The 14,836-nt window shown below is 47.5% G+C and overlaps 1 protein-coding gene across 4 annotated transcripts in view; it reads left to right on the forward strand.

Moving 5' to 3' along the window:
* ABL1 (ABL proto-oncogene 1, non-receptor tyrosine kinase) overlaps nt 1–14,836 on the forward strand; it is a 146,220-nt gene that overhangs the window by 94,997 nt on the left and 36,387 nt on the right. The window contains exon 1 of one of the 4 annotated variants that reach the window (XM_005660526.4): nt 2,691–2,934. The exons of the other annotated variants lie outside the window; for them this stretch is intronic. Coding sequence (XP_005660583.2) covers nt 2,856–2,934 — 79 coding nt within the window. The 5' untranslated portion in view covers nt 2,691–2,855. Of the gene's footprint in view, nt 1–2,690; nt 2,935–14,836 lie in introns of those variants that run through there. 4 annotated transcript variants of the gene reach the window in all.

Below are 14,836 nucleotides of genomic sequence, written 5' to 3' on the forward strand. Positions count from 1 at the left end.
ATGGCATCCACAGTCACAGCACTTGTCACCTGGTGGCCCTGTAGCCCTGTGTCTCCAGGTGATGGGGACTGCTGTGTCTTCTTAGGTGCTCATGAGGCCTGACCTGGTACCACAACACAAACCACAGGTCCACTGAATTTCAGTAAAAACTCATTTTGTATGTTGGTCAAAATTTGGTGAGTTCCCGTAGTGGCTCAGCAGTAGTATACACAAGAACCCAACTAGTATACACAAGAACATGGGTTCATTCCCTGGCCTCATTCAATAGGTTAAGGATCTGGCATTGCTGTGAGCTGTGGTGTAGGTTGCAGCTGCAGCTCAGATCCCGCATTGCTGTAGCTGTGGCTGTGGCATAGGCTGGGGGCTGTAGCTCCGATTCGACTCCTAGCCTGGGAACTTCCATGTGCTGCAGGTGCAGCCCTAAAAAGAAAAAAGAAAAAAAAAAAAGAATTCGGCAGGACATCTTGGAAAAATTAATGATGTCTTGGCTGAGAAACTCTGTGATAAACACTAGTCACATCCAGTCCATTCTTGAACCGTACAATGTGCTAGTTTTGACAGACCTGAGTCTTGTTACTTAGCCATTCTCGTTGCACTGAAGATACTCGGGTTTTTGTCATTGCAGGAGAGGCTAGACAGCAAATGAGGCCAGTTTTGCCTCTGGAGCTGATCACTGTAGCCAGGATCTCTTAACCAAGACTTCTTCTGAAACATATGACAACCTTAGTTAACCACACATATAGAGAGCCAGAGCTTTCACTTACTTAGAATTTATTCTTTGTGGGAAGGGGCTGCATATTACACTGGTGAGAAGCCTGATCCCTGAAGCCAGGCAGACCTGGGCTGAGTCCACCTCTGCTTGTTTCCAGCCGTAAGACTCTGGGCAAGGTGCCGGACATCTCTAAACGTCAGATTTTTATCTGAGGACTCGGGATAGTAATTCCGTTTTCCTTACAAGATAGTTGTGCACGTGCATTGTAGTAGTGAACAGACCATGCTTTTCACAAGAGTCTGGTTCATAGTTAAGATCTCAGTACATGTCAGCTCTTAGTATTCATGGGCTCTGTGATGTGGACTAAATTTTTCTCCCTGTTGCAATTTAGTTATCTAATGCTATTTATTAAATGATTTCCCTTTCCTATAGTTATTGAAGTTTATATGATTTTTATTAGGTTATTTGCTATGATTGGGTTCCATATTGTTTCCCACCCATCTAGAGTTCCAGTTTTGTGCCAAGTAACACATTATTGTGATTATTGTTACTTTATAATATGTTATAATATTGTCTGGTATCAGTAGTTATCAAAAGATTTGAGCCAAGAACAGGAATGAAATGGGTTTTGAAAGTGGACCCTCTGGGAGTTCCCATTGTGGCTCAGTGCTAATGAACCTTGCTAGTATCCATGAGGATGCAGGTTCGATCCCTGGCCTCGCTCAGTGGGTTAAGAATCCAGCATTGCCGTGAGCTGTGGTGTAGATGGCAGACACTGCTCAGATCCTGATTTGCTGTGGCTGTGGCCTAGGCCCGCAGCTGCAGCTCCAGTTCCATTCCTAGCCTGGGAACTTCCATGTGCCTTGGGTGCAGCCCTAAAAATACTCCCCCCACTCCAAAAAAAAGAGAAAGCTGCCCCTCCGTGGCACACACCAAAGAAGGGAAGAGTTCTGTGTTGAAGAAAATGAGGCTTCTTTTAAGAAGGGATGCAGGCCATGCTTCTGAGGGGTTCTCATTGTGGAGACTAAACTCGCTTTACAATCAGAAAGTACGTGTGGGAGTTCCCGTCGTGGCGCAGTGGTTAAGGAATCCGACTAGGAACCATGAGGTTGCGGGTTCTGTCCCTGCCCTCTTCAGTGGGTTAACGATCCGGCGTTGCCGTGAGCTGTGGTGTAGGTTGCAGACGCGACTCGGATCCCGCGTTCTGTGGCTCTGGCGTAGGCCGGAGGCTACAGCTCCGACTGGACCCCTAGCCTGGGAACCTCCATATGCCGCAGGAGCGGCCCGAGAAATAGCAAAAAGACAAAACAAAACAAAACAAAAATCCAAAAGAAAGTACGTGTGAATTTGAACTTGCGCATCTCTTGTCTCTAGATGTCTGATTCGACAGATGTGTAGTTGACATGTGGGTTCCAGCTCTCTGGTTATTCATTCCTCAGACACCCACTGGGTTAGCCTTAATCACAGTAAGCTCCCTGAATGTAAATGAGACGGGTATTGGTCATTCCAGAGGAATGTGCATTATTCACCAGCATTCTCCGGACGTAGGGTTTGCCAGGGACATACGGTTTGCCAGGGCACCGTGCACAGTGGAACTGGGCTTGAAGCGGGGCAGACCGAGGGCATCTCTTGCCACAGAGATGCCTGAGGTTCCTAAAACGATGCTGAGCAGGTCTGCCCTCGCCAACTGCCTGCCTTGGTTGTGCAATCTTTCTTGGAGTGTTAGCACCGCACTTCCCCACGTTGAGAACCAATAGATGCCGCGCTTAAAATAACCACCCCCGCGCTCTCGTTAACCTAGAAATTGGCGGGGGGCTTGGTCGTGGACCGCGGGGAAGGGCTAGGGCGGGCCCGGGCCTGGTGAACGCCGGGCAGCTCTGGGTCCCGGCGCGGCGCGGAGAGGGTTAAGGCGGCGGGGGCGGGCCTCGCGGGCCCGGCTCGGGGCCCTTTGTTAACCGGCGCGTCCGGAGCCGAGAGCGAGACGCGGCCGCGGCCACGGGCGGGCGCGGGGGGCGGCGGGGCGGCGGCATGGCGGGGCCGCGGGGGCCCGGGAGGGCGCGCGGGGCCAGCCGCGCGAGCCGGGCCTGAGCCGCGCCGCGGAGCCAGCGGAGGGCGCCGGCCCCGACGCCGCCGGCACGCGAAAATGTTGGAAATCTGCTTGAAGTTGGTGGGCTGCAAATCCAAGAAGGGGCTCTCGTCGTCCTCCAGCTGTTACCTGGAAGGTAAGCGGCGGGCGCCGCCGCGCCTGGGGCTTGGCGGCCGCGTGTCCCGCGCCGGGCCTTCCTAGGCCTCGCCCGCCCGCCCGCGCGCGCTCCCTCCCGCGCCCTCCCTTTCCCTCCTCGCTCGCTCCCTCTTTCTTTTTCTCTTTCTGGGTGGTTTTTTTTTTCTCTCTCGCCCGCCCTGGGCGCTGCCGCGCGCTGGGAGGGTGCGGGGCTCCGGCCCCCGCGCTCCGAACCCCGGGAGAGCCCACGTCGGTTGGCGGAGTCTGGGGGCGCCCAACTGCGGGGCTCTACCCAAAAGTTTGAGAAAGCGAACCCTACAGGCCTCAACGGCCTGTGAGCCCACGTTATGGAATTTCCACCGCTAATTGGGAATTATGTGTCAAAAAGGTCGACCTGTGTTTGTGAAACATATGATTTTCATTAAGTCCCGTGTAGAAAGGGACCAAGGCTCTACCATTTATGGATACGGAATTTCCAGAGATCTTTCTACCCCCCCCCCCCATCTTATCTACGGACCATGGAAAGGTCTTAGGAATTCTCTCCCTTTCGGAGGAGAAAGAGAAGTTGCAGCACGTTTTAAGAAGGCATTTGGAATGAGTCCAGACTTCTTGGGACGGCGGAGGGTCACCTCGTGTTAGGTTCCTTCGATGAACGCCTCAGGGCCGGCGCACTTCACTTTCTCCCTCTTCCATTCCACTCTGCTTTCTTCTCTCATCTCTCTCTCTCTTTTTTTTTCCCCCCCTTTTTTTCTTTGCCGTATCTTTGTTTTCTATTCTGGTAAGGTGACAACGGGAAGGGAAAAAAAAATTGAGGATGATAGCTTTCATTTTGTGAAAGCTTCATGGACGGCCCTGAAGTTTACCCGATTTGGGGATTGCTCCTCCCAGACTCTTTGCCTTCAGCAGAAAGGCTAATTGTACTTCAGAGATGTAATTCTTATTGCATTTCAAAGTCATTTTCATTTAGAATTAAAATAGGAATAAGAATGTAAAGCTCATCTTAGAACAAGTAGAATTTCTGCTGTAGTGACTTAAAGTTGTTTTTCTTTTTTAAACTGAAGGAAATAAATAGAGGCCTTGTTAATTCTCTAACTTATTTTTCTTTTCTTTCCAACTTTCTGGCTTGAGTGTCAGCCTGGAGTCACATGTGCAGCTCAAACCATAAACACCAGTGACATAGGTGAAACCTGTTAGCCCTTCTTGCCGCAAGATTTGTACATTGGTTCCTTCCTTCTCTAGAACTTCCAGCCTTGGAGAAGGCATGTCCAGATGGAGCGGGCTCACAAAATGTAGCATTTAGAGGGAGAAAATGGTTGGCTTGTCCCTAAAAGTTGGCATCTGGGCAGCCAAAATCATCTTCCTTTAATATGTTGCTTATTTTCCAAGTTGCTCAAAATTCTGAACACATTCTCATTTACATCTGTAACGAGTTAGTGTTAGGCATTATCATCTCCATTTTGCAGATGGATGCTTAAGGCAGAGTAGATGAATGGACTTTTGTAACTGCAGAGCTGGAGGAAAGTTTAGGTCACAGCAGTGCTGTGACATTGTTTTGTTTTTCTGGAGGCAAACAGGAAATTTTGTTCTTACCTGGCTGTTTTAATTATGTTTTTTTGTTTGTTTGTTTGTTTGTTTGGAAAATCTAAAATATCTTATTCCAGTATGTCTAGAAATAATATTAACTCTCAAATCTCAAAAAAAAAAAATCTTATTATAGCATACTGCCTTGGGTTAAGGCTTCATCTCGGGAGGTATCGTTCTAGGCATTCTTTTTTTTTATTGAATTTTCCTTCTTTTGTTGTTGTGTTTAATTGGAGAAAGTAAATGGAATTATTGTTTTGTAGTTGAGAGCATTTAACAAACCTCAGTGATTGCTTCTTAAAGACTGGATGTACCCTTAGTCACTTGGGAAAAATACTTGCCAACATCTGGATAAGTAATCCAGCCTTTTTTGTTTTTACCGATGTCCTAAATCAGTCACTCGGTGTTCATTGACACCCATTCAGGGCCCAGGCATCCCAGAGCACAGAGAAAATTGAATATGGTCAGGTTTTCCATTCTATCAAAGAAAATTCAGGCGTGAATGCAACTTGATCATGTACCCATTTGCTACTTGGGCCTGGCTGTCCAAGCAGCAATCACTAAGTGCTCGCTGTGGGCCAGACACTGTTTCAGCATTCTATATGGTTTACTTTGCTTATTTCCCAGGAGAGCCCTTTGGTTGTTTCCGTTTCATGGATGAGGAAACTGAGGCATCTGAAAGTTGGGAAACCTGTCTGAGATCACAGAGCTAGCAGGTGGTGGTACTGGGATTTGAACCCTTGTTGTCTGGCTCCAGAGAGCCCAGCTTAGGCTGCTGGCTGCTTTACCAGCAGTAAAATGTTTATCTCCTTTGGAACTCTCTGTGGAACTCTCTGTGGATGTTATAATGGGATCTTCAGAAATACTGAAGTCCCTGAAATAAGGGTGTTCTTTTCTTCTCTGTTAGAAACCACCCCCCCATACTGATAAAAATCATTACTTTTCGCTGAAGAATGAGACTTTTTTAAATGTATATTAAAATAGCTGTGCATGATAAAAAGAATTCTAAAAGGAGAGTGAAAAGGAATTCTGTTCTTTATCTAGTTGCCCTCCATAGAAACCTCACTTCAGTTTCTTGGGTGTCCTTATAGAAGCATTTTAAACATATATAAGCATTTATAGCATTTGAGTTTTGTGCTCCAACTTTCTGAAAATGTGAGTTGAAAGCAGTGTCTGTTCACTGTGTCCACATTTAGCTTTACAATCTTAGGTCTCCTTCAAGCACTGGGTTTTCTGATTATTTCTTCCCTTTTCTAGAGGTGTGAAAAAAACCCCACGAACATCAGCAGATTGAATTCTTCTTGTTTTTGTTTTTGTTTTTTTTTCCGGTTTGCTTTTATTTGCCCCTGTGTTTGTATTTGCATACATTGTGCCTGAATGTCGTACATGGACGCTTCAGTTCTGTGCTGTGGAATCAAAAACTAATGTCTGTGGAATGAACTCTTCTTGAACCTTTACATTTATTTTAAGGGCCCGCTTTTAAACACTTATTTTCAGCAGCCCACTTTCTGGTGAATGCTTTATGTGGTGCCAGCCGCACGAGATACGCTTTTAGAACTTCTGCTTCAGAGAAGCTTATGCTTTCTTTCTAAATCCTCTCTCTTGAGGTCATCAAATACTTCTCTTGTTTAGTAACAAAGAAACTGAAGCTCTTTCTGTAACCTAATAGAAAGCTAGTCAGTCTTTTTCGTTTGAGGTTGCATTGAAATCGTTGAGCATTGATGATGTGACAGTCCTTGGCACCAAGCACCACCGAGACATCCTCACTTCCTCCTCATACCAGCACTGTGAGGTTTCTAGAGAGGAGGAGGAGGAAGGGCCCCAGGTCACTCTGGTTGGAATTGCTTCTGAGTTTGGAGTCAAGCGATCCCAGTTTTTGTCTCAGCTTTGCTGTTTCCTTACCGCTAAGACGGAGGACAAACATTTTCTGTCTAGCCCAACTTAGAGGATTGTTCTGAGGATGTAAAAGTTGATTCAAGTGAAAGTTTTGAACCTAATAAAGTGCTAAATGTATGCATTTATACTGACGGGACATCCTTTGAGATGTCCTTAAGTCAGGCAGTTTTATGGCTGAGGTCCCACACTCGTGTGAAACACACAGCTCCGGAGCCAGCCCGTCTGGGCCTGGATGCCAGCCGTCCTGCCTGGTGACCTTGGACGTGTTGCTCTCATTTCTAAAATAAGGCTCATAGCAGTCCCTACCTTCCTGAATTGGGAGGTTCACATGAGAGACTTCATTTAAATTCTTTTGCACAGAGCAAGATGTTAGCAAATGTTAGCTGTTATTTTAAGTAAATATTTCACAGTCTAAAACGTTGGCATTGCCGATTTCTCTAATAGCTGAAGTAATGATGAAATTGAACTAAACCCACCCCAGTTTTTCTTGTTGAAGAAAACGGTTCGTTTCCAAGTTTGCTTTGATGCATGTAATTAATACTTCCTGTCCTTGGTTTTAAGGAAAAGCATCTTCCCTTCCTCTGACCCTTTCTTATTCCCATGGTGAATATTTTAATTGTGGAAGGAAAAATCTCATTGGTTCATAGTTGAAATCTTACCTCCTCTAGAGGCAGTATTTCCACAGCTCCAAATGTGAAAACTGAAAATTTCATACTACTTATTACCTTATTGTAAAATCAGATAGTAATTTTGCTAGGATAATCACTCATCTGCAATAGAAGCAGGAAAAATCATTACAGATCATTGTTAGGTTCAGTGCATAGCATTGCACGACACAAGGACTATAGGAACAGTCTTGGAGTTCCGTCGTGGTTCAGTGCTAACACACCTGACTGGTACCCACGAGGACGCAGGTTCAATCCCTGGCCTTGCTCAGAGGGTTGACGATCCGGCGTTGCTGTGAGCTGTGGTGTAGGCCAGCAGCTGCAGCTCCAATTTGACCCCTCGCCTGGAAACTTCCATATGCCCTGGGTGTGGCCCTAAAAAGACCGAAACCAAAAACAGTACTACATTGTATATTTGAAAATGACCGAGAGTAGATCTTAAAGGTTCTCCTCACAAGGAAAATAATTAGTGTGTGGGCATGAGTATTAACTAAATTTTTTGTGGTAACCATTTCCCAGTACATACATATACCAGATAACTATGTCGTATACCTTAAAATTATATAATGTTGTATGTCCGTTACATCACAATAAAACTGGGGGAAAAAAACAAAAAGTATATATAACTGCTAAAGATCAGATGAAACATTGGAAGAATTTAACTTTTCCTCTGTAATGGTGAATCCTAATTAAACACACAGAAGAATGGTTTATAAAACAAATTCTTAGTTGTATTTTGTTTTTCACCTTTTTTAATGGAAAAATTTTAAACCTATAACAAAAGCAGACAGCATAATGAACCGCCTTCGCTCAGCTTTAACAGGTATCAGCTTATGGTCAGTCTCCTTTTCTTGCCTGGGGAAATTATAGTTCCAAAGCCACTGGGAAGAATTGCTTGCTAGTGACTGACTTTTGAGAAAGTAGCTTCGTCCTCAGATAATGACAGTTGTTATTCTCTGAAATTGGTTTTCAAACCCTTCTTTCTTCAGTACTTTGTTACATTGTCTGGGCTGGGTGGTGGTGATAGGACAGACAGAAGGGGGGACGAAGATTGGGAGACGAAGACAGAAAGACAGGTGGAGCTGGGAAAGGGGTAACCAAGGGGTGAGAGGGGAGGAAGGGGTGGGGGAGAGACAGAGGGAAAGGGGAGAAGGGATCCAGAGGGGAGAAGGAAAAAGTGCGAGACCCCGAGAGAGAAGTGCTGGAGACAAAGTGAGACGACAGGCTGACAGGCAGCTGATGGATGGATAACTGGAGGGAGAACTGCTGAGTCGCTCTCCTGCTGCTTCCGTCTCCCCCCTCTCTTACAGGGCACTCGTCACAGAGGCTCCTCAGTGGGGTTGTGGGGACTCAGTGCAGGTGAAGTGCTGGGCACGGTGCTGTAACCCAGTGAAGGGATCAGTAAGTACTGGCTGTGACTAGATCACATTCAGTTGCATAAGTGTTAGTCTTGTTACTCTTAAATTCCTTTAGAGACTTAATCCTTATCAATCTTACGAGTCCTCAAATTTAGGTGATAGCATGATACAGTGAATACCTTAAAATTTAATTTAAAGGTGGGCCATGAATAGAAGTAGCCATTGCCTTTTAGAACCAAAATGCCTTTCACGGGGTTGTGTTCCGTTGTTCAGATGAGCACTAGGGACAGTGATGGCGAGTAGGACCTTCCGGGGACATTGCCAGCCCTTCAGTAGCCCCTTTGCTTGAGTCACTCGGGTCTAAACTGACCCAGGAGCCTTGAGGATGCTTTACGAGAGCACAGGAAATGTGAGATGAGTGTTTTCAAACCACGGAAGGCCTGGCAGGCAGAGGGGGAGGCTTTCAGTCTGTTGCAAATGGCCTGTGACAGACTGAAAATGCTTTTATGGCTCGCAGGCTCACGGCAGAGCTGGAAGGTTTGAAGCTGGGCCAGGGCAGGGCTTCGTGGAACCTCTCCCTCCCCACAGACAGGATGTCACCGGGCCGTCTGCCTGTAGGAGACTGTGATAAACCCTATTTCTTCGGAAAGCCCAGAGACATGTACTTTCATGTTCTACCTTGTTTCAGGATCCTGGCTGTGGTGTATATTCCATTTTAGAAGTGACTCTGTTTCCCAGATCTTTATTAAAGTTTTCCTGGTCAGGTGGCATTTGCCTTCCATCGTTGCTGCCTGTCATTTCTGCTACATTTACTACAGGCCGACAGATGATGCAGGTGCACTCCTCAGCCATGACTTAACACTGGACCTTGTTGCTGAGGACAAGTGCCAGGTGCCCTACAACTGAGTTCCAGAAGCGATGCGCGGTCAGCCTGTCCTGCATTGCGTTAGGCAGGTGCTGAAGACTGTAATGAGAGTGCTTGGTCCTGGAGTTGCTGCTGTGGTTTAGCAGGTTAAGAATCCGACTAGTATCCATGAGGCTGTGGGTTGGATCCCTGGCCTCGCTCCGCAGGTTAAGATCCGGCATTGCCGCAAGCTGCAGGGTAAGTTGAGGATGCGGCTCAGATCTGGCGTTGCTGTGGCTGAGGTGTGGGCCGGCAGCTGCAGCTCTGATTCGACCCCTAGCCTGGGAACTTCCATATGCCTCAGGTGTGGCCCTAAAAAGGAAAAAAAAAAAAAAAAAGACTGCTTGGTCTCGGGTCCCAAGGAGTTCATATTATTGTGGTAACCTCAGTAAGAGAAGGCATAATTACCCTGTAGCGAGCGCAGTGCCCTGGTGCCAGGTGCTGCTCCTGCGCTTGTACAAAAGCTCTCTGCACGCAGAATGCCTGAACCCCTCCTGACAGCGGGCTAGGTTGAAAGCTTTGTGCACTTGAGAAGCTGAGGCTCAGAACTTACTGTCTTAGAAACACGGTGGGTTGAGATTTGAACAGTCCTTGTCTGCCATGGAGCCCAGGCCTACGGATTCCTTACCATGTCCTCAGCAGACACCAAGTCCTCCCCCGTGAGGCCACATGGGAGCTGAGGCGGCGGGGAGGCAGGAGCGGTTAGAGGTCGACTCGAGGTAGTGAGGCCAGGAGGATGAGGGGTAGGCACGGGTCAAGGTGTGCACAGGTGAGGCAGCAACAGGGAGACTGCACGGCCTTTGGGGAGGCTGGAATGAAGAGGAGGTGCCGTGGGGGGTGATGGTCCCAGACGAGACCCCAGGGGCGGCGTGCCTGCTCCTGGAGCTCCGACCCCTCCTGTGGAGGTGTAGTGGTAACGACTCCCGCTGTTTCTGAGGGCCTGTTGCCTGCTAGGGACGGCGTCTCCTGCATTACCTGCAGACGGCCGCCACCCTGCAGGACACGCAGGTGACCGTGCCAGCATATGTCACTGAGCATTGACAGGCCGGGCCGCCTCCCAGGCTTCCTCTCCTGCCTCTTGGCCAGCAGCCACCTGGATGGATTTTAGCAGAAGAGGGACCTGGTCGTATTTCGATTGTGGAAAGACCCCTGTGGTGGCAGCGTGGTGGTGACATGCACAAAGAGGGCACGAAGAGGGCAGGTCGAAGCGGGCAAACCAGCCCAGGGTGTGGTGCGGCGTGGAAGGCACAGGACGGATCGGAGGCCTGGGGGAAGACAGGACGCGGCCAGGGCGTGGCTGTGCCTCTGTGGGGGGAGAGGGCGAGGGCTGTGAGGGATGGGTTCAGAACGGTTTCCAGGGTGGTGGGGTCTTATTTTATTTTGGTCTTTGTACTGCATTTTCAGTCATTGTAGGCTTCTTTGCCACTAGACTCCCGAAAGGTGGTAGAGGATTCCTTTTATTTTTTGTCTGTTGCTGGAGGGAGGGGGCAGGGACCGTGTGTCTTCAGGAGAGCTAGTATGTGCACTGCTGAGGGGACAGAGGTTAGGACGGAGAATTCCGTTTTCTGATATTGACTGGCTGGGAACATCATAATGTAAAAGGATTCCCAGAAATAGCTACACCTTGGGCTAATTTAAATAACTTTATTTCTTTTTATTTTTTAAAGATTTCTCTAGAAATCCACTTAATTTATTGCCTATAATGCCCCTGAGTGGGAATGAAAATGCGTTTATTTTAAAAGAAAAAGGCGTAACTTGGACTTTACACTTGTTTATGGCAGCCCCCTTTCTGGTCCCTTCTCACTGTCAGATGACTGGTGTTCTACTGCGCCAAACCTGTAGGGTCGGAGGCGTGAGCTTGGAAGGCGCTTGGGGTCTGGGATGGAATTCAGAGGCTCCATGTCCTTGGGTAGAAAAGCAGGAAAACTTCATTTCACCGACTGCTAACAGAAAATTAGTATTTTATTTTTTAAAGAAGGTAGGACACCAACCACAGTAATATTAGCAGTACTTGCGACTGTGTCGCCGTAGAAATCAGGTGTCTTCAGGCCATAGTGGTTGTGATTATTGCACTCATCACGGCTTTGAAATGACAGCAGCTTCTGCTGGAGCTTGTCACTCGGTGTGTTAATAAAGAGGCGTATGTAGTTAATGCATTAATGAAGAAGCACTGTATCACAAACTAATTTTTTAAAATGTTTTGAGGGCTGTTCCAATCCAGTTGTTTTCTTTGCAATGCTCAGTATTTACCTGATGCATTTACAAGCTTTATCCTGAGGAGAGGTCCCCAGGCGTCACCAGAGGGTCCACAGCGTGGCACAGATAAAGACCCTGATGTCTCAGGCTGGCCTTGGATCCCTGTGCTGCTCCTGCATCCCTTTCCAGGCACGTCTTGTTTGGGGTCCACCTCCTCCCTCACCCTTCCGAGCTCCCTCCGCTCCGTGTCTCTGTCCTTATAAATCCATCCATGGGACAGCACTTGTCTTCCGCTAGAGTTTTGCTCGGAGGGCATGTGCATTTTCATTAATGGCTTTTTTTCCCCACAAGGCACAGAGGCTGTGTGACGATGCCTCCTTGCACCACTGCCATGTCGCCCTACCCCTGCTCCCCAGCAGCTGACACCATGGTTTGGGGTTCTGGGAACATTCCGTTCATTGTGAGAAGTTAATGCCAGAGCTGTGTTCAGCTAAACTTGTGTGTGTGCATAGTTTTAACTGCTCTGGGTGTAGATTACAAAATAAAGGGCTGTGCAGAATGTAGATAAAATGACTTTCATCAAGTTCAAATTGTGGGAAATAATACTTTTCCTCTAAGCTCATATTATAAAAAGTTGTATTAGGCTGTTATAAACCGCCTTGAGAATAGTCTGAGCATGATCTCATCGGTTGGATCGGAGCACGAAATAAAACACGAAGCCTTCCCTCTTTTTCGAAGGATCTGTTTTATAGATTTTTAAATTGCAGAGATTCCTCGAACTAGAGGATAATAGTAAAGGGCCTGCAAAGGAAATACGAATAAAGCAACAAGGGTTTAAATAACCAAATGTGAGCAAAAGTAAAGGGACTGTCGATCATGTGTGACAAGCACGTCTCTTGCACTGCCCCCTACCTCCCGCCCCCCAGCTGTCTCCCGAGAGCCTGGTGGACAGTGATGACTGCCAGTAATGACTGCTGGCTGCATGGCTGGCTGCTCCGCACTCTAGAGGGCACTGTGACCTTGGGCACAAGCGCCAACAGGAAGGTGGGACCCTTCCCAGGGATGTTTTTCCTGGAAGTGAAGCCTCCCCTCTGCTCCCCTCTGGCCTGAGGTTGCATCTTGCCTTTTCCAGTTTGTTTTCTTTTTTTTGTTTTTCTTTTTGCCATTTCTTGGACCGCTCCCACGGCATATGGAGGTTCCCAGGCTAGGGGTCGAATCGGAGCTGTAGCCGCTGGCCTACACCACAGCCACAGCAACGCGGGATCCAAGCCACGTCTGCGACCCACACTGCAGCTCTCGGCAAGGCCGGATCCTTAACCCACTGAGCAAGGGCAGGGATCGAACCCGCAACCTCATGGTTCCTAGTCGGATTCGTTAACCACTGCGCCACAACGGGAACTCCATTGCTTTTTCCAGTTTGCCAGTGACGGCTTCAGCAGGGCAGCAGCCCCTGAGGGTATAGACCAGGTGTGTGTATTCACCTGTATGGTGAATATTTTGTAAGCATTGCTGATCCGTGACTCACAGCTTTAAGAAAGGGTTGTTTTTGTATAAAATGACCTTTAAATTGTGCTTTAAAGACCCCAGCTGTTTTCTTAGAATACTGTCCAAATAAGTTAATCACACACAGATCCAGTGAATTCTGTGACATTGTTCTTGCAGAATTTTCAGTTTGTTATTCTCATAGTTGGAGGCATAGATTTTTAGAGATTCGGAAGCCTTTTTTAGATATCACACTTCTTGGTACTCAACTGGCTAATTATTGACTTTTCCTGAGTTTTGTTGGTAAGTGGAAACCTCTTCAGTAACAGTTTAGTGAAATAAAAGAGTTTTCAATGAAATGAGAGGCTTTTCTTTTTCTTCTTCTTTTTTTCTTTTTCTTTTTTGGCCACCCCACAGCATATGGAGTTCCTGAGTCAGGGATCAGATCCAAGCTCTAGTTGCAGCCTACACCACAGCTGCAGCAACACTGGATCTGTAACGCACTGGGCCAGGCTGGGGATTGAGCCTGCATCCCACCACTCCAAAGAAGCAAGCCACCCAATCCTGTTGCCCCACATCAGGAACTCCAAGAGGCATTTTTGAAGATTTAAATCTTTTTTTGTTTGTTTTTTGTTTTTCAGGGCCGCACCCACAGCATACAGAGGTTCCCAAGTTAAGGGTCGAATCGGAGCTACAGCCGGCCTACACCACAGCTCATGACAACGTCATATCACAAAGCCACTGAGTGAGGCCAGGGATCAAACCTGCAACCTCATGGTTCCTAGTTGGAATCTTTTCTGCTGCGCCACAACGGGAATGCCAAGATTTAAACCTTAAATATTTAAAATGTAACTCAAGGAGTTCCCATCGTGGCTCAGTGGTTAATGAAACCGACTAGGAACCATGAGGTTGCAGGTTCCATCCCTGGCCTGGCTCAGTGGATTAAGGATCTGGCGTTGCCGTGAGCTGTGGTGTGGGTCGCAGACATGGCTCGGATCCCGAGTTGCTGTGGCTGTGGTGTAGGCCGGCGGCTACAGCTCCGATTCGACCCCTACCTTGGGAACCTCCACATGCCGAGGGTTCGGCCCTAGAAAAGGCAAAAAGACCAAAAAAATAAATAAAAGTAACTCAAGATACTGCAGAAAACGTTAGCTAAATTTTTTAAGAATAACAAATGCTAAGGTCTCATTCTTTGGCAGAAAAGGAGAACTTTTGGGGGCATCATTTTTTAATGAATCCTTTGAGCTTCTTTAGGGGTCTGACCTCTCAACAGTGGCACTGGCAGAAAGTTCCTGTATTAAAAGCAAGGAAGATTTAAATACCTTCTGCAACTTTGGCCTTGTAAGCTGTGATCATTTTTATGGTTGACGAGCATAGTTCACTATGAAGTGAAGCAAGGAACTTGGCATTTATACATTGTGAGTCAATTTTGACATCAGCCTGGATTGGGAATTGACTGGAAGGTTTTGGTGTTGGACTGTGGCTGTGCTTCGGTGTCTCGATCCAGAGGCATGCATGAGCAATACTTCCCTTTGGGCTTTGGCCATTAATTTGTGGAATGGAGCAAGGACTGGAGAGGAAAATCGAGAGGCCGCCTTGGATTTCCTGACGTCCTGTTGAATCAAAAAGCGGTGGGAGGCCCCTTCCTTCCTGACAAAGGCCTCATCCCTCACATGAAATTCTCTGCATCTGTCTCCGCGTCAGGGACAGTCCCTCTTTAACCCATACTTTAAATCCATAGTCACCCCTGGGCCAGTGTCTGTGTCCTGCCCATTCCAGGTGTTTTCCAGGCTACTTCCCCGATTATGTAACCTTGATCAA

This window comes from Sus scrofa, chromosome 1 (genome assembly GCF_054392235.1).
Source record: "Sus scrofa isolate SSC_HxYL_T2T_F1_AM1 chromosome 1, Sscrofa_HxYL_maternal_Yorkshire_Landrace_v2.0, whole genome shotgun sequence".
In the NCBI taxonomy this organism is placed as follows: Eukaryota; Metazoa; Chordata; class Mammalia; order Artiodactyla; family Suidae; genus Sus; species Sus scrofa.